Source organism: Pelodiscus sinensis, chromosome 24 (assembly GCF_049634645.1).
Source record: "Pelodiscus sinensis isolate JC-2024 chromosome 24, ASM4963464v1, whole genome shotgun sequence".
Lineage (NCBI taxonomy): Eukaryota > Metazoa > Chordata > Testudines > Trionychidae > Pelodiscus > Pelodiscus sinensis.
This window is the reverse complement of record NC_134734.1, coordinates 10310209-10328591: the sequence shown is the minus strand read 5'-3', so window position 1 is coordinate 10328591 and position 18383 is coordinate 10310209. Positions and strand designations below refer to the sequence as shown.

The 18383-nt window shown below is 51.1% G+C and overlaps 1 protein-coding gene across 9 annotated transcripts in view; it reads right to left on the bottom strand.

Annotated features, from left to right (window-relative positions):
• Nucleotides 1–18383, bottom strand: part of DNAH2 (dynein axonemal heavy chain 2) — a 293067-nt gene that overhangs the window by 110233 nt on the left and 164451 nt on the right. For 8 of the 9 annotated variants that reach the window (XM_075908075.1, XM_075908072.1, XM_075908077.1 and 5 more), the window contains 3 exons: nucleotides 16465–16601; nucleotides 16240–16377; nucleotides 9096–9254 (listed from right to left, as the gene is read on the bottom strand). In XM_075908075.1, the coding sequence (XP_075764190.1) occupies nucleotides 9096–9254; nucleotides 16240–16377; nucleotides 16465–16601 (434 nt within the window). The remainder of the gene's footprint in view (nucleotides 1–9095; nucleotides 9255–16239; nucleotides 16378–16464; nucleotides 16602–18383) is intronic. The other variant, XM_075908076.1, reaches the window with a different exon arrangement.

Sequence of the window (18383 nt, the reverse complement as noted above, 5' to 3'; positions counted from 1 at the left end):
ATGCATAGGCCCCTAGACGCACTGCGCATGCATCATGACAATGCATGCGCCGTGCCACCCGGGGTCCCGCGCATGTGCGGCGCCACCCCCAGAATCGGGCCCCGCACTCCGTAGAGCCGGCCCTGGGTATATGGATGCCCAGAGTCTTTAAAGTGGAATTGGAATCTTTAAGGATGTGTAGTGAAGCATCTGTGGAGTCAACAAATAACTTAGAGCTTTCAAAGGACAAGTGAAGCCAGGACACACTTCTCATCACCACAGCCATGGCAATAGATTGAGCTGCCGTGTCTGAAGAGTTCAAGCCGCTTGTAATGCTATGTGGGAAATGAGGGCATATTCATTTATGTTTGCCCTAAGCTGCTCCCTTTTATTGTCTGGAAGACTTACAATAAAATGTGCCATCTGCTCAAATATGCGGTGTATGTATTTGGCTAGGAGGGCAGTGTAATTAGCAATGCATAATTGCAATGATGCAGATGAATAAGCTTTCCTGCCCATTAGGTCTAAACACTTCCATTCTTTATTGTAAGGAGTAGTCTGGGCAGTACTTTGTTTTCCTCTGGTTAACTCCCAAGAGAGTCTGGGGAGGGGTAAGAGAACAGAAAATCAGCCCCTTGTGACACTACATAATATTTTCTGTCTGATCTTTTACAGAGTGTTGGAATGGTAGCAAGTGTCTGCCACATGGATTTGACTGGGTCCATCAGGGCTGGGTTCATTGGCAGTGCCAGTTTTGCCAAGAGGGAGGCATGAAGTATATTCGTTAGTTTGCACTGGGACTCTGGCAGGTTCACCAGAGAGATCCAACACATCTGCCACCCTCTTGTAGAGCTCCAGAAACAACTTAAAGTCATCCCCTGATGTAGAGAGTGTAGACATTATAGTATTGTCAGGCAATGAGGATGAGATGTGGGTGGGACGTGGAGAAGTAGCAGAGATGTCTTCATTAATGGTATCTGGGTTATCGTCTTCCTGCACATTTGACATGTCCAGAGACTGCACCAATGGAACCTATGCTGTGCAGGAGGGCAGTGACTGAGGCTGAGGTTGCTGCTGCTATGCCCTATACAACACCAAAAGATCCCAGTAGGGCCAGTTGGAGAGCACTGGCATTGAAAGGAACAGCCATTGTGATGGTTGCCACTGAGGGGTGTCTGTGATTGCTTCGGAGAAGAGTGTCTAAGCCAGGGGTGGCCAACCCATTAGAGGCAAAGAGCTAAAACAGCGGTAGATAGAGCGCGAAGAGCCACGTACTGGGGGAAGAGGCAGGAGCGGGGAGTTGTTGAGAAAAAAAAAACACCGGGGGAAAATAGGTGCTGGTACACAGTCCTGGGGCATACCGTCATAAAAAAAGCACTGGGAATGGGTGAGAGGTACAAGCTCTGGGAGGGAATTTGGGTGCAGGAGGAAGTAGAGAAGAGGATGCTGGCTCGGGAGGGGGCTCCATACTGGACAGTGTTGGGGTCAAGGGGAGGGTTGAGGTGCTGAGCAAACTGCAGGCTTGTGGCTGTGAAGGTGCAGGAGTTTGGACTGGGGTGCATGAGGGGCTCAGGGCAAGGAGTAAGATGGGCTCAGGACACAGATTTGCAGTATATGGATGGTGCAGGAGTGTTGTGGCAGAAGCCTGGGGATGTAGGGGTGCAGGAGTTTGGCGATATGAGAGGCTCTGGACAGGGGGTTCCAGTGTATGATAGGCTCAGGTTTGGGAACGGGTGTGTGTGTGTGTGTGCAGAAGTATTATGATGCTGCGGCTAGATGGGGGCTTGTTGGCCAGACTTCCTTTTTAAATAAACTATTCTGTCAAACACGAAATGTTTCGGCGTTGTCTTTATTTGGGGGGGTGGGGACACCTGTTCTGAGTCAGGGGTCACTGACCCACAGAAAAGTCAGTCGGGGCCACACAAGTGAGATTAAAAAAAAACAACTGCTCTAAAAACCCCCAAGCCTCACTAATGTGGCCCCAACTGTGCTGGTGGGGGCAGGGGACAGGGTGCTGGAGCAGGGTGCTGGTGGGTACTGGGGCAGGGTACTCATGGGAGGGTCTGGCTAGGAGGGGTCTGGCCAGGAGGAGGGGACAGAGATAGCTGGGGCCAATACCTGGGGATCCCGTGTCTCAGGAAGTACGCTGGCTGCTCTTCCCCTCCCGTCCCACAGGCACTCCCCCTGCTCTAACCCAATCCCCCTCCCCTTCCCCAGAGCCAGGTACACACACACACACACACACACACACACACACACACTCTAACCCAATCCCCCTCCCCGACTAACCTTATGCCCAGGTCCCGGAGCCGCCGCTGATGCCGCCACGCCCAGAGCCCCTGCTGCTAGCAGATGCAGGCTGGGATGCTGTGTGTGACATGGTCTGCACGTGAAGGATATGACACAGTGTGCTGGGGGCCCTGAGCAGAACGGCACAGGCGGTGAGCACGCACACAGCTCACAGCAGCCCGGCCGTGAGAGTGGCTGACCTGAGCAGTTCTGGGTTCCATCCCCGTTCTGTCAGGAGCAGCAATTTTTTTCTTCAGGAGCCACGGGTTGGCAACCCCTGGTCTAGGAGTATGGGTACCTTCTATAGGCTCTTCATCCTCATCGCTCAACAGAGACGGTACCAATTTTGCCCAAGTAGAGAGGCTTAACCTATCTGAGGTTGGGGTACCATTGGTGCCAAACAATGGAGTGGTTGGTGCCAACGTGACCCATAATTCCTCGATAGTCCTGAAGAGCTGTGGTGCCACAGTCACAGGTGCCAGAGGTGGTGCCATGGCCGGTGCCAGCGGGATATGCTATGCCGTCGGTGCCGAGTGCTTGTGTTTCTTTGGCATTGAGGGTGGCATAGATGTGCTTGGTGCTGTGCTATAATGTGGCTTTTTCGGTGCGGACGCAGAACTGGAAAATACTAGTGGTTTTGACCTGCTCAGTGACTTAGAGTTGGCTTTAGTAAGGTCCTTAGCACCTCGAGACGCATGGGTGCCTGAGGGTTCTCTCTCTCGACGCTTTAGGTGCAACCAGTACCAAGGACATTTTGTGAGGTGGTGCCCGCTTTTTTGAGGGGGAGTCACCTGTGGAGGCTGAATGGGCTCGCTTCTTGGACTGCTGGTCTGATTCAGAGTCCCTGGTGCTGGAGCCCAAAGGAGCTGCCTTTTCCAATACCACCACCATTGGGGATGGCTGCCTGGGTAGTGTCAAGCGTCCCCTTCCTGCTTCTTCACGTGGGAACTAACGATACGGCCAAGAATGACCTTGAGCGGGTTACTGTGGATTATGTAGTGCTGGGAAGAAGGATCCAAGAATTCGGAGCACAAGTGGTGTTCTCATCCATCCTCCCTGTTGAAGGGAAAGGACTGGGCAGGGATCGTTGAATTGAGGAAGTAAATGCGTGGTTACGCAGGTGGTGTCCCAGAGAGAGCTTTGGTTTCTTCGACCATGGGACTCTGTTCCGGGCACAAGGATTGTTAAGAAGAGATGGGATCCACCTAACCAAGAGAAGAAGGAGCATCTTCGTGGGCAGGCTTGCAAACCTACTGAGGCGGGCTTTAAACTAGGTTTGTTGGGGGACGGTGACCAAAACCCTGAGGGGAGTGGGAAAGTCGGATACCAGGAAGAAATGCAAAGAGGAACAAGCAACAAAGAAGGACCCCTGATTCGAATGGAGAAGATAGGGTGATCAACTGGTTATCTGAGGTGTTTGTACACTAATGCAAGAAGTCTGGGCAACAAACAGGAAGAACTGGAGGCCCTGGCCCAGTCCAAGAAATATAATTTAATTGGGATGACTCGCATAACTGGAGCGCTGTCATGGAAGGGTATAGACTGCTCAGGAAGAACAGGCAGGGGAGAAAAGGAGGAGGAGTTGCACTATATGTAAGAAAGCACTATGATTGCTCTGAACTCCAGTATAAAGAGGGAGAAAAACCTGTTGAGAGTCTATGGGTTAAGTTTAGAGGAGCAAACAACAGCAGTGGTGTCTGCTACGGGCCACCGAATCAGGTGGATGAGGTAGATGAGGCTTTCTTTGGACAACTGAGAGAAGCTTCCAGATTGCAGGCCCTGGTTCTCGTAGGGGACTTTAATCACTCTGACATCTGTTGGGAAACCAATACAGCAGTACACAGGCAGTCCAGGAAGTTTTTGGAGAATGCTGGGGATAACTTCTTGGTAAAGTGCTGAAGGATCCAACCAGGGGCCATGCACAGCTTGACCTTCTGGTCACAAACAGGGAGAAACTAATAGGGGAAGTAGAGGTGGGTGACAACCTGGGAAGCAGTGATCATGAGATGGTAAATTTCGGGATCCTGACCAAAGGAAGAAAAGAGAGTAGTAAAATACACACCTTGGACTTCAAAAAACCAGATTTTGACTCCCTCAGAGATCTGATGGGCAGAATCCCCTGAGATGCTAACATGAAGGCAACTTCAGCTGAAGCTCCCTGGACTGTCTTATGTTCCATGAGCTGTTTACAGCACTCACACTGGGTAGTAGAGTGTGCCTGTCCAAGGCACCGGACACACTGCGAGTGGCCATCCAACACAGAAAGCCTGCAGAACAGGCAGCATTTGAAACCTGGGGAACCAGGCATCCCAGGAAGAAAAAATGGCCAAAGGGAAAACGTTCTAACAAAAAGATTTTTTTTTAAATAACTAACTATAACTGTTTAACAGACTAACTAGTACTGCAACAACAACTAACAATATTAACTCTAATACATTTTGAAAACTATCAGAAGGACAGCTATGAGTTCAGACTGAAGCTGCCAGCTGCAGAGAAGGAACTGAAGGGACGGTTGGCTGCGCATGCAGAGTAGCTGCATTGATACATGCCAGCTGCCCCACTTGCGCAGCCTACTGAGGATATTACCTAAATTCTCCGACTAGAAGTGCACTAGTGCCTCAGACACCTAAGGCTGAGCACCCACAGGGACACTCCTCAAAGAACATCAGGCTGCATGATGACACATTATAGGTTGACATAACCAGGAACCTGGGCTTCAGAACAGGAGCATTCTAGGCTGATGTACCCGGAACATCAGCCTACTGCACAATGGAAATGTTCTAGACTGGCACTCCTGGAATGTAAGGCTATATGCTCAGAGTGCTTTAAGTTGGCATACCCATAATCTGAACACTGTACACCAGGAACCATGATGGCAGAGTTGTAGACTGACACACCCAGAACTTTTGAGCTCTTGAGTTCAAATGGGCAGGACCCAATGAATCAGTCTTTTTTTCTCTCTACGTGGTACTTGTAGGGTTGCCAGGTGTCTGGTATTTGAACCGGAGAGTCCGGTATTTGAGCTTTCTGTCCAGAAAACAAATTGAGAAAATTTATATGTCCGGTATTTTCTAATTAAGTAAGTTTTATTATTATCATGTTATGACGTGACTTGTGCGTGAGTATTCTTGCTCACTCTCCAGGCCTTCGCTATGCGCTACTATGCCGATTTGCCACTTAGATACAAGTATTAGTATGCAGTTGCATACTGCCTGGCTGACAGACAGACAGACACACACACACACACAGTGAGCGTGTCTACCAGCCAGGCAGTATGCAACTACGCAGTAGTGCTCAATATTTTCCTTTTATAAACATATGATTTGCGACAGTGTTGTCCTTTGTCTAGCTTTCATCTTTCTCATATCTCGCAGCGAGAAGTCAATAAATGCAGTCAAAAAATTTATGTCTGAAGCACTGAATGTGTACACAAGAGCCTTCAAATATCTGGAGAAGAGGTTTCCTTTTGAAAATTCACCATGTCATGCTCTGAGTTTGGCTCATCATGAAAAATCTCCTTCTTTTGATGAAGTAATTAAAATCTGGATGTTGTCACCATGCAAAAAGAGCTCCCTCCAAAATCTCTTTATCAGGAAGTCAGTGCCTTGGACATGATGTTGTTCCCTCAAGGGAAGTGAACATCTCTTGATAAGGGGAAATATTTTTTCAGCAAAGAACCTGCTGCTCCAAATTTATTAAAACTGGTTCAATATTCTGTTTTAATTCCTGTGTCAAATGCCATTCTGGAAAGAATTTTTAGTGTCATGGGTAATCAACGGACCAATGAATGCAACAGATTGAGTGTTGAGTCAGTAAGAAGTCAACTTTGTGGGTTTTTTAATATACCTTTCACTTGTTTGGAAGTAAAAGAGGAGTTTTTGAAAAATAAAACATTAATAAAAACCGCACAATCTAATGTAAAATATATGATGTAATGTAGATTGTCGTCAATAAACTTCCCATATCACGTGTATTTTTTTGGTCAACAAATTTTTATCATAGAATCATAGGACTGGAAGGGACCTCGAGAGGTCATCGAGTCCAGCCCCCCCGCCCTCAAGGCAGGACCAAGCTCTGTCTACACCATCCCTGACAGATGTCTATCCAACCTGTTCTTAAATATCTCCAGAGAGGGATACTCCACCACCTCCCTTGGCAATTTATTCCAATATTTGACCACCCTGACAGTTAGGAATTTTTTCCTAATGTCCAATCTAAACCTCCCTTGCTGCACTTTAAGCCCATTACTCCTTGTCCTGTCCTCAGAAACCAAGAAGAACAAATTTTCTCCTTCCTCCTTGTGACACCCTTTAAAATATTTGAAAGCCACTATCATGTCCCCCCTTAATCTTCTTTTTTCCAAACTAAACAAGCCCAGTTCATGAAGCCTGGCTTCACAGGTCATGTTCTCTAGACCTTTAATCATTCTTGTCACTCTTCTCTGTACCCTTTCCAATTTCTCCACATCTTTCTTGAAATGTGGCACCCAGAACTGGACACAGTACTCCAGCTGAGGCCTAACTAGTGCAGAGTAGAGCGGCAGAATGACTTCACGAGTTTTGCTTACAACACACCTGTTGATACAACCTAGAATCATATTTGTTTTTTTTGCAACAGCATCACACTGTTGACTCATATTCAACTTGTGGTCCGCTATGACCCCGAGATCCCTTTCTGCCATGCTCCTTCCTAGACAGTCGCTTCCCATCTTGTATGTATGGAACTGATTGTTCCTTCCTAAGTGGAGCACTTTGCATTTCTCTTTATTAAACTCTTTATTAAACTTCATCCTGTTTACCTCTGACCATTTCTCTAACTTGCTAAGGTCATTTTGAATTATGTCCCTATCCTCCAAAGAAGTTGCAACCCCACCCAGTTTGGTATCATCTGCAAACTTAATAAGCATACTCTCTATCCCAATATCTACATCATTGATGAAGATATTGAACAGTACGGGTCCCAAAACAGACCCTTGTGGAACTCCACTTGTTATCCCTTTCCAGCAGGATTTAGCACCATTAACAACAACTCTCTGACTACAGTTATCCAGCCAATTATGCACCCACCTTATCGTGGCCCTATCTAAGTTATATTTGCCTAGTTTATCAATAAGAATATCATGCGAGACCGTATCAAATGCCTTACTAAAGTCTAGGTATATGACATCCACCGCTTCTCCCTTATCCACAAGGCTCGTTATCCTATCAAAGAAAGCTATCAGATTAGTTTGGCATGACTTGTTCTTCACAAACCCATGCTGGCTATTCCCTATCACTTTATTACCTTCCAAGTGTTTGCATATGATTTCCTTAATTACCTGCTCCATTATCTTCCCTGGGACAGACGTTAAACTGACCGGTCTGTATTTTCCTGGGTTGTTCTTATTCCCCTTTTTATAGATGGGCACAATATTTGCCCTTTTCCAGTCTTCTGGAATCTCCCGTCTGCCATGATTTTTCAAAGATCATAGCTAAAGGCTCAGATACCTCCTCTATCAGCTCCTTGAGTATCCTGGGATGCATTTCATCAGGACCTGGTGACTTGCTGACATCTAACTTTCCTAAGTGATTTTTAACTTGTTCTTTGTGTATCCTATCTTCTAAACTTACCCTCTCTCTGCTTGTATTCACTACATTAGGCACACCTCCAGACTTCTTGGTGAAGACCGAAACAAAGAAGTCATTGAGCATCTCCGCCATTTCCAAGTTTCCTGTTACTGCTTCTCCCCCCTCACTGAGCAGTGGGCCTACCCTGTCCTTGGTCTTCCTCTTGCTTCTAATGTATTTATAAAAGGTCTTTTTGTTTCCCTTTATGCCTGTAGCTAGTTTGATCTCATTTTGTGCCTTTGCCTTTCTAATCTTGCCCCTGCATTGCCGTGTTGCTTGCCTATATTCATCCTTTGTTATTTGTCCTAGTTTCCATTTTTTATAGGACTCCTTTTTTATTTTGAGATCATGCAAGATCTCCTTGTTAAGCCATGCTGGTCTTTTGCCATATTTTCTATCTTTCCTACACAGCGGAATTGTTTGCTTTTGGGCCCTTAACAACGTCCCTTTGAAATACTTCCAACTCTCCTCAGTTGTTTTTCCCTTCAGTCTTGCTTCCCATGGGACCTTACCTACAAGTTCTCTGAGCTTATCAAAATCTGCCTTCCTGAAAACCATTACCTCAGTTGTGCTGGTCTCCCTTCTACCTTTCCTTAAGATCATGAACTCTATTATTTCATGATCACTGTCCCCCATACTGTCTTCCACTTTCAAGTTCTCAACTAGTTCCTCCCTATTTGTTAAAATCAAATCCAGAACAGCTTCTCCTCTGGTAGCTTTTTCAACCTTTTTTATCAAGTGTGTCCAGTACTTTTTGTTGAAACCATCTGGCAACCCTAGGTACTTGTCTATCCTCCAAGTTCAGGAGGCTTTGCTGGTGAATAGTGCCCTGGCAGAAAGGGCTGACAAGACCTGGGAGAGGATGAGAACAATGGGGGTACCAGAGTGCTAGCTACTAAGGACAATTCTTAAACCAAATCTTGCAGCTAAAACCCCTGCTCTGGGATTTGAAAGGTCAGTTTCCCAAATCTCCACAACAGGGCACCTCTCCTGACTTACGTGGGGTCACAGGATGGGAATGCAGTCAAGGAGCACAGCTCACACTGAATACCATACCCAGACATACATATGGAAGCAAAGGAGCCCAGCCAGCTTAGAAAGGCCCCTGCTTTGAGTGATGGTAGGAGCCACAGGACATTCATGGCTCTTCACATTCAGTGCATTTCTTTGGGCCCTCAGCCTGGAAGCGCCAGAGCTTGCAGGTTCATGTCTGCTACCTACCCCATTCTCTGGGGTGGCCAGAGCAGAGAAGAGCTTGCAGAGAGACACGATCCCACTGTACTCGGGGATGGGGACCAGCTCCTGGCAGTTTTCCTTCTTGAAGGTCAGCATCTTGTCGATAAACTTGTCAAACATTCGCTGCAGAGCTTCTGCCTCCCCCTGACAAAAGAGGGACCAAGAAAAGAACGGTTACTTAACTGTAACTGTTGTTCTTTGAGATGTGTTGCTCATGTCCATTCGAATTAGGTGTGCGCACCACATGCACCGCGTCTTCCAGAGCGTTTTCCCTAGCGGTACCCGTAGCGCCGGCAGGGCGCCCCCTGGAGTGGCGCCACCATGGCGGGGCATAAATACCCCTGCCAGCACTGCCCCACCTCAGTTCCTTCTTGCCGGACACTCTGACGAAGGGGAGGTAGGGTGGGAGTCGAATGGACATGAGCAACACATCTCGAAGAACAACAGTTACAGGTAAGTAACCGTTCTTTTCTTCTTCGAGTGGTTGCTCATGTCCATTCGAATTAGGTGACTACCAAGCTAACCCACTTCAAGGAGGAGGGGTCAGAGCAGTCAGAAACAAAAAGTCCACGAAAAGTTGAACAACCCAAACAAATTTATTCAACCAAGCGAACACAGAAAACTTGTATAAAGTGCAATGTGACACTGATAAACCAAACGTATTTACAACACAGAGCTGAAGACTGCAGAGCCCACCCCTGCGTCCTGCCTGGCCCGTTGCGCCAGCGCGTAGTGTGCCGTAAAGGTATAGAGTGACGACCACATGGCCGCCCTGCAAATTTCAGTTATTGGAACCTGCGCCCCAAACGCTACAGAGGACGCTTGTGCCCTGGTAGAGTGCGCTGTAACCCGGGGCGGGACCTTCCTGGCCAGGGCGTAACACTCCCTGATGCAGCCTGCGACCCAGTTGGACAACCTCTGGGTTGAAATGGGGAGCCCTTTCACACTGTCCGCGACAGCAATAAACAGCTGCTGAGACCTGTGAAAGGGTTTGGTCCTATCAATATAAAAGGCTAGTGCACGCCTAGCATCCAGGGTATAGAGCACCTGCTCCTTGGGTGAGGCATGGGGTTTTGGAAAGGAAACCGGGAGATAAATTTCTTGAGACAAATGAAAAGGTGATACCACCTGGGGAGAAAAGCCAGATGGGGGTGGAGGCTCACGTTATTGTCAGAAAACACCAGGTAGGGCGGATTTATAGTCAACGCCCTCAATTCGGAAACCCTGCGAGCTAACGTAATGGCCACAATGAATGCAACCTTCCAGGAGAGGTGCTTCAAAGAACACGTAGCCAGCGGCTCAAAGGGGGGGGGGTGACATAAGTCTAAACAACATGAGGTTGAGGTCCCAAGCCGGGAGAGGGGGTCTAACCAAGGGATACAACTTATCCAAACCCGTAAGGAACCTTTTGACCACAGGGTCAGAGAAAAGAGAAATTCCTGCCAAACCAACATGGAAGGCGGAGGGAGATGCCACGTGGATTTTGATAGAGGAGATAAAGAGGCCACTAGACCTAAGTTCAAAAAGATATTGCAGAATGGACGGGACAGGGGCACAGGACAGGTGCACTCCCCAGCGGGACGCCCAAGACGAGAAGCGCCGCCACTTAGCAGTGTATGACCGTCTGGTAGAAGGTTTCCTACTACTTAGGAGCACCATCTTTACCTCGTGGGAACATTCCCTTTCTGGTTGGTTCAACCATGAATAAACCAGGCTGTTAGGTGTAGAGCCTTGAGATTTGGGTGAACCATGGTCTCCCTGGAGATCCCGGGCTGGCAGGAGCATTATTATTATATTATTCTATGATTCTATGATTATCAGCTCCTTGGTGGACATGTCCACCAGTATGGGGAACCAGAATTGTCTGGGCCACCTGGGGGTTATCAGGAATACCGTGGACCTGAAGGTCTTGACCCTGGTCAGAACCCTGGGAATTAGGGGAAATGGGGGGAAAGCATAAAGGTAGCCCACCGGCCATGTGCTGTCAAGGCATCCCCCCAGGAGTGTTCCCCCAGCCTCAATAGGGAGCAGTAACTCCGACACTTGGTATTGCGTGCCGAGGCAAACAGGTCTAGTAGGGGATAGCTCCACCTGCAGAAGACCTGACGAAGGGCCGAGTCCTTGAGAGACCACTCGTGGGCTCCGAAGGACCTGCTCAGAGCATCGGCCAGTAAGTTTTTGCACCCCGGCAGGTACTTTGCCTGCAAAACTATGTTGTGCTGTACACACAGTTCCCAGAGGCTCAGGGCCTCGTGGCAGAGGGGAGGCGACCAGGCACCCCCCTGCCTGTTGACGTAAAATACAGCTGCCGGATTGTCCAGCCGGACTAGAACAGAGCGGTGAGAGAGCTTCGACAGGAAGGTATCGCACACTCTCCTGACTGCTCTGAGCTCCCGTACATTTATATGTAGAGCGTGCTCCACAGAGGACCACAGGCCCTGGGTATAGCCACTCCTGACTATGTTTAAAACCCAGGCGTCGTTTGTGATTTTTGCCCAGGCTTGAGCAAACCGGGATAACCTGGCCCCAAACGGGGGGCCAGAGTGGGAGGCTGGTGTACAACTCTCTGGGAGCCTGTCAAAATTGCTGCTTGTGTTGTTGGGAGGGACCTTGACCAACCCCACGGGGGTTGTCCCCTCTCAAGCGGCACCTACGGCCCCTTGAGGCCAAGGAGCCCGCAGCCGCCCCCGTGCTCCCACCGGAAGCACGAGGATGGCGTCTCCAGTGTTCTTCACAGAGGATCTGGGACTGCGGTCTCCCCTGCTGTCTATATGGCAGCTGACGACACTGAGGAGCAGGCGTGTGGATCCCCAAGGACCAAAGGGTAGACCTCGTGTCCTTGAGCGTATGGAGCCTCGAGTCCATATGCTCCAAGAATAACGCCTTGCCATCAAAAGGCAGATCTTGGATAGTAGACTGGACATCAGGAGGTATTCCAGACACTTGCAGCCAGGCACCACGGCGCATGACCACACCTGACGCCATGGTGCGGGCTGCAGAGTCGACTGCGTCCAGGGAGGCCTGGAGGGCTGTACGGGTGATGGCCTTACCCTCAGAGGTCATGGCCGCAAACTCCTGACGGGACTCGGCAGGGAGCTTATCCTTGGACTTATCCATGGCCTGCCAGGTATTAAAAGCATAACAACTTAGCATTGCTTGCTGATTAGTGATGCGGAGCTGCACCCCACCAGTGGCGTAGACTTTTCGGCCCATTAAGTCAAGGCGCTTAGCTTCCCTAGCTTTCAGGGACGGCCCCGGCTGGGGGAGCTTTTCCCTCTGGGCTGCTGCCTGGATGACCAAGGACCCCGGGACAGGCTGGGAGTACAAGTGCTCGTGCCCCAACTGGGGAACATAGTAGCGCCTCTTGACACCCTTTAAGGTAGGGGTCAGGGTCGCCGGTGTTTGCCACAGGGCATTAGTAATTTTTGCCACCATTTTATTAAGTGGCAAAGCCAAACGGGCGGGCGCGTCACCCGAAAGGATATTGACCATCGGATCTGTGTCCTCCATGACGGGCTCCACCGGGACACCTAGGTTGGAAGCCAGATGCCGGAGCAGTTCCTGATGCGCACGGGCATCCATAGTAGGCAGGGCTGGTGCCGGATCCGCAAGGGCCTTGTCAGAAGACGATGATGACGACGACTCCTGTATCGGTGCCGGATCTACCGCAAGAGCCGCATGCGGTACCGGTTGGACATAGGGCACCGCCTGTGGGCACATTTCCAGCACCGGGGCCTGTGCCTGTGTAGCCAGACAGGAACCCCCTTATAACATCCATTTTTGCTTGCCTGGAGCATACAGGGGACACATAGCAGAAGGCCCAGGCTGTGTGACTGTGAATGGCTGTAAACAGAGATACAATTGCTGACCAAGAGGCTGCCAAGGAGTGTCCTTGACTCAAACCCATATTGATACGAACACACAGCCGTCCGCGGGGGAAGGAATCTCTCGCCCAGTAAAAAAAATGTCTAGTACACACAATTTAGTTATCTCTCTTGCAAGTGTAAATTAACTTGAAACTTGCTTGTAAGAACTGGCGCCACAAAATGGACCAGTACAATTCGGCATCTTAGATAAGAAAAGAGGATACGGGCCCCCAGGGGTATATAGATGGGTCCAGCAGTGCATTTTCTCTGAGTGTCAATCTACCATCTATCTGCTGGTTGGGTTTGGTGTTTGATCTCCTGAGGTTCCAGAGGGGACGCCCACCTCGTATTCGTCTTTCCTAGGAATTGAGAGACCGGCCCTGGCCTGACACACTGGAGTCGAGAGGCACAGAAAGGGGTAAAAATTGTACCTGGATGTGGTCCTTTGTTTAAGTATATATATACATAGTGTTAGAGCTCTTTAAAGATTAAGCTGTCACTTGGTACCATTATTTCTATTTTCTATCCTTACCTTTTTCCTGTAATCATTTTTAAGACCTATATATATATATATTTGCTAGCATTTAAGAAATAGAGCAATAGCCATTGTAACCATATGATTTATAAGCTTCTTTAATAAACCTGTAACTGTTTAAGCTTTAACCTGACTCCTTCAGTTGCTGTAATAGAACCAAGCACAATTTAAAAGAACTTCAGCCGGTCATAAAGGGACAGACATAGGGAGAGCTTGGGCGTTTGGATCTGTGTCACTCCCAGGTGACAAGATCCGTTGGGGCACCTTTTCAGCCTTTCCTAGGCTGCCCGCTGCGAAGGAACCCCTGTGTTCTAGAAGCTAAAAATCTAAGGTGTAATAAGCTCTTCCTATATAACGGGGCGTCTGTTGGCCTGCCAGCCACCCTCTGTGATGGGATCCCGGTCCTAGCAGTAAAGACACGGACGTTAAACCTTTTCTCGGAAACATACACACACACACTGCCCTGACCGTCGGCTGACAGCCTGTGCCGCAAGGTCCGACATAGGTGGCCTCTAGGGGGAAGGAGGAGGTCACGCCGCTACCGCCGATGGTTGCGTTTGGCGACCCGAAGCGTCCAACACCACAGAGGGGGGCACGGGCCCTGCCACTGGTGGTACGCCCACGGCGTCCAGAAAGGCCACTGCAGATGCGGCGGCCAAGTCTGCTGCACCTGTGAATGGTCACGTCGATGCCAGGAACGGGATCTATGGGCCGAGGAGGCTTCCGAAGACCCCAACCTGAGGGATGTCGCATCGGAATCAGACGAATAATCGGACTCTGGCCAGGGAGGTGCTGACGAGGAGTGGGGGGCAAACCTAGCCATGGACTCGGGGCTTGCTGGCAGGTACACGGCGGGGATGTGCCGATGCCTGTTGCGGCACCAGGGGACCCAGGCCCAGTGCCGAGAGAGTTGTTGGCACCTGCGGCACCGGGGGACCCAGGCCCGGTGCCGAAAACAGTGTTGGCACTGAAAGAGGTGCCGGGAGGCCCAGTCCCAGTGCCAGTTGCATCACCGGTGCAGAGCATGGCGGTGTCGAGACGAACCTGGAGGAGGACCACATCACTGTTGGCTGGGGTACCGGCAAGGTCCACATGGTCGGTGCCGGTGCTTGCGACGGTGTCGAGAAGTGCGTCAGTCCCGAAGAGCCCGGTGCCGACGAAGGTGACGGTGCCGCAGACGTTGCCACAAGGCTAGGGTGGTACGGCACCGGTGCAGCCAAATGAGGAGCCGGGAGAGAGCCCAGCACCAATGGGGGTCGAACCCAGTTGGGTGCCGAGTGAGGCTTAGGCGTCAATAACTGCGTCGATGCTGAGGCAATCGGTACCGGTCCCACGAGGGACGGTCCCGATGCGTAAGGTGCCTGAGCCTGGCAGTCATGCCGGTGCGGAGGCGAAGCCAGAGCCAACACGGCCTCTGGCGTGGGTGACCTCGACCCTTCTTCCTCAACCGACGACGGAGGGGAGGTGGTGAGACAGATGAGGTCCTGTGCCGCCGACGTGGACGGACGGTGCAGGGGCAGTTGCCTTGGGTTGGAAGGGCGTTCTGCTCGCTTACGCCGCACTGCAGAGGATGTGTGCACTGGTGAGTCGGCACCACGGTGCAGGGCCGGCATGGTCTTCTGAGACGGGGATCTTCCATGAGACTTTTTCGCCCTCTTGGATGCCGGAGAGTGAGACCGGTGCCGGGATCTCGACACTGAGGCTTGGGCCCGAGGCAGGACATCCCACGTGGACGCGACGCACTGCGCACCATGGGGTGGCCAGTTGGTACCGGCTATAAAGCCGTTTCCATGAGGAGAATTTTTAGGCGGGAGACCATCACTCTTTTAGTGCGCAGCTTGAAAGACTTATAGATCTTACAGGCGTCTGCGAGGTGGCTCTCACCCAGACACTTCAGACAGCTGTCATGTGGGTCTCCTTTGGGCATGAACTTTGCGCAGACAGCGCACGCCTTAAAGCCTTGCGGCCCTGGTATTCCTCCCCCCCAAAGGGGGAGGAGGAACAAAGGACAAAGGAGACACTAACTACCTAACTAATAGAACTATTTACAATGCTAAGAGAGAAACGGGAACCATTAACTAAGCTAAGACAGAGAGACACGCTCCAACGACCGTCACGGGCGGTAAGAAGGAACTGAGGTGGGACAGCGCCGGCCGTGGTACTTATTCCCCGCCATGGCGGTGCCATTCCAGGGGGCGCCCTGCCAGTGCTATGGGTACCGCTAGGGAAAACGCTCAGGAGGATGTGGTACACGCAGTGCGCACACCTAATTCGAATGGACATGAGGAACCACTAGAAGAAGAACTAAGCTCCCTCACAGGCACTGAGGTACACAGAAAGATTAGACTATTCCATTCATGGGCTTCCTACCATGGCTTAGCTGGTGCCTCTCACTCCTGACACGCAACCTCTCCTCCAATTTCAGCCTTGGGCTCAAAGCCCCAGCTCTGACAGTGCTCCTCAGCCCAAATCCACTGCCCCGCTTCCAGCTAAACGGTGCCATTTAGCACTGCACTGGGGCCAGCACGAACTGCCCAGAAACAACCTCCCTCACCCCTAGCTCCCTGAAGCACAACACTCTCTACCATTACACTGGGGCCAGTATTGACTGCCCTGGAAAAGCCCTGGGCCCTGCTCCCTGCAGCACAGCACCTCTAATGCTGCACTGACGACCAGGAGAGCACCTCTTGCTGAGCCTATGCCCCATTCCCTCTGCACTCCCAAGAACCTTGGGGCGCTTCTCGATCCAGGAGTGGACATAGGGTTTCCAGCCCAGGTTACTGTAGTCTGTGTAGACCATTCCACAGCGGGAGACAGTAGCAGGTGAGGCCACCGCTAGGTTCTCCACCTCGAAGAGCAGCGAGACCTAAAGATGGTACAGGATGAGTCAGTGCAGCACGCTGCCTCTCTGGCCATGGCCCAGATGGTCAGGACAGCGCCCAGAGGGACTTACTTGGTCAGGCATGGAGATGCGCTCCCCGTTGATCAGGGTCAAAACTTTGTTGTCGTCCATCACTGAGTTCATGCTCTCAATCCACAGTGTGTCCACTGGCCCATCAAACAGGATCCACTTCTCATCCGGCTTCTCGTCTAGAGGGGTGGGGAAAGTGGGGGAGCCCCCTAGTGCTCAGAAGGAACAGCACAGGCCACTTCCCATTCTTGCCCCAAACTTCTGCCTTCCAGCCCTCTCTGCTATCCCCCTCTCCTTCATCAGCTCCTGTTGCCCTCAGGCTGCCTCTGCCTCCCTCTGCAGCACTACTAAAAGATCCTGGGTGTTGCTGGGACATGAGATGAAATGGAACAGGGCTGCGAGTCAGAAGTGGGGGGAACCAGCAGAGCTGAGGGGAGAGCCCAGGGCAGGATTGTTAGGGGCTGCAGGTGGGGAGTGAAGGGTACTGGCAGAGCTGGGGGAGCCCAAAGCTAGATGAGCAAGGACTGCAGGTGTGGAGTGAGGGGCACCAGCAGAGCTGGTGAGGAGGGGGTTATGGGTAAGGATGTTAAGTATCGAGTAACTGATTAATCGAATAGTCGATGCATTTTGCATCGACTGTTCAACAGGGCACCTCCACCTATGAAGTGAGGCAACAGCTGTAGGACTGTTGCTAGACTTCAAAGAAGGAAGTGCCGTATGGAGCCCTGGATCAACTGGGAACTCCCCTGCTGACCCTAGGCTCCATGCAGTGCTGCTGCTTTAAGACGCCGTATCGGCATTTCAAAATGGCAGTGCCACACAGAGCCCGGAGTCAGTGGGGGAGTCCCCAGCTGATCCCGGGCTCCACATGGCGTTGCCGCTTTGAAACGCTGCGAGGAGCCTGACACTGGGCTCCCAAAAGTATTTCAAAGCAGCAGCACTGCACGGAGCTGAGGGTCAGCTGGGAAGTCCCCCGCTGATCCTGGGCTCCCCACGGCACTTTGAAATGTCGCACGCAACCTGGGGACACCCCAGCCAGCCCCAGGCTGCAAATGGCTTTTCAAAGTGGCAGCGCCACGTGGAACCTGGGGTCTGCCACTTGGAAGTACCTCCTCTTTCCCCACGCTCCTTTTCTGCCTCCATCTGATAAGGCATAAGGAAAGAGACCAGACAGAGTTGGTGGGATGGCAGGAACCATGGGGCAGGCCACAGAGGTTCTAGCCATGGAGCACAGAAGTCAGCCCAGCCTATCCAATGGTGGCACAAAAAATGCAGGCAGAGCTGCAGCAGCAGCATGGAAGGGGCTATGCGAGTGGGTGCCCTTCACCTAGCAACAGCAGTTGGCAGCGGGGTCTGCAGAGGAGAACCCAAGGGAAGTACCTGCACAGACCTGGTACATGAGGGGAGCCACAATCCCAAACAATGCCCACAGCTTAGGGCTCTGGGGCTGAGGGGAACTTTGGCAAGGCCCAGGGGGGCAGAGGCCATTGCTATGGTGAAGATAGGCTGCAAGGGACTGGGGCCAGCCCCGGGAGACTGAACCCACAGGCACTCACACTGCTACATGTGTAAGGTGAGTAAGCACACACCCACACAGGCACAGCGGGCAAGAACACACACTGCCACACATGCACATTGGGTAAGCATGCATGCACACACACACACACACACACACTGCCACACGTGCACAGTGGGCGCGCACACACATATACCGCTATATGTGCACAGCAGACAAGCACACTCACATTGCCAAATGCACAGCAGACAATGACACATGCACACAGCCACAGGTGCACAGTGGACGAGTAACAAATACACAAACACATGCACAGCAGGTGAGAACACGCACACAGTGCTGCATGTGGATAGCGGGCAAGCACAAATGCACAGAAGGCAAGCACACGTACATATGGCCACACATTCATAGTGGGTAAGCACACACTGCCACATATTCATGGCAG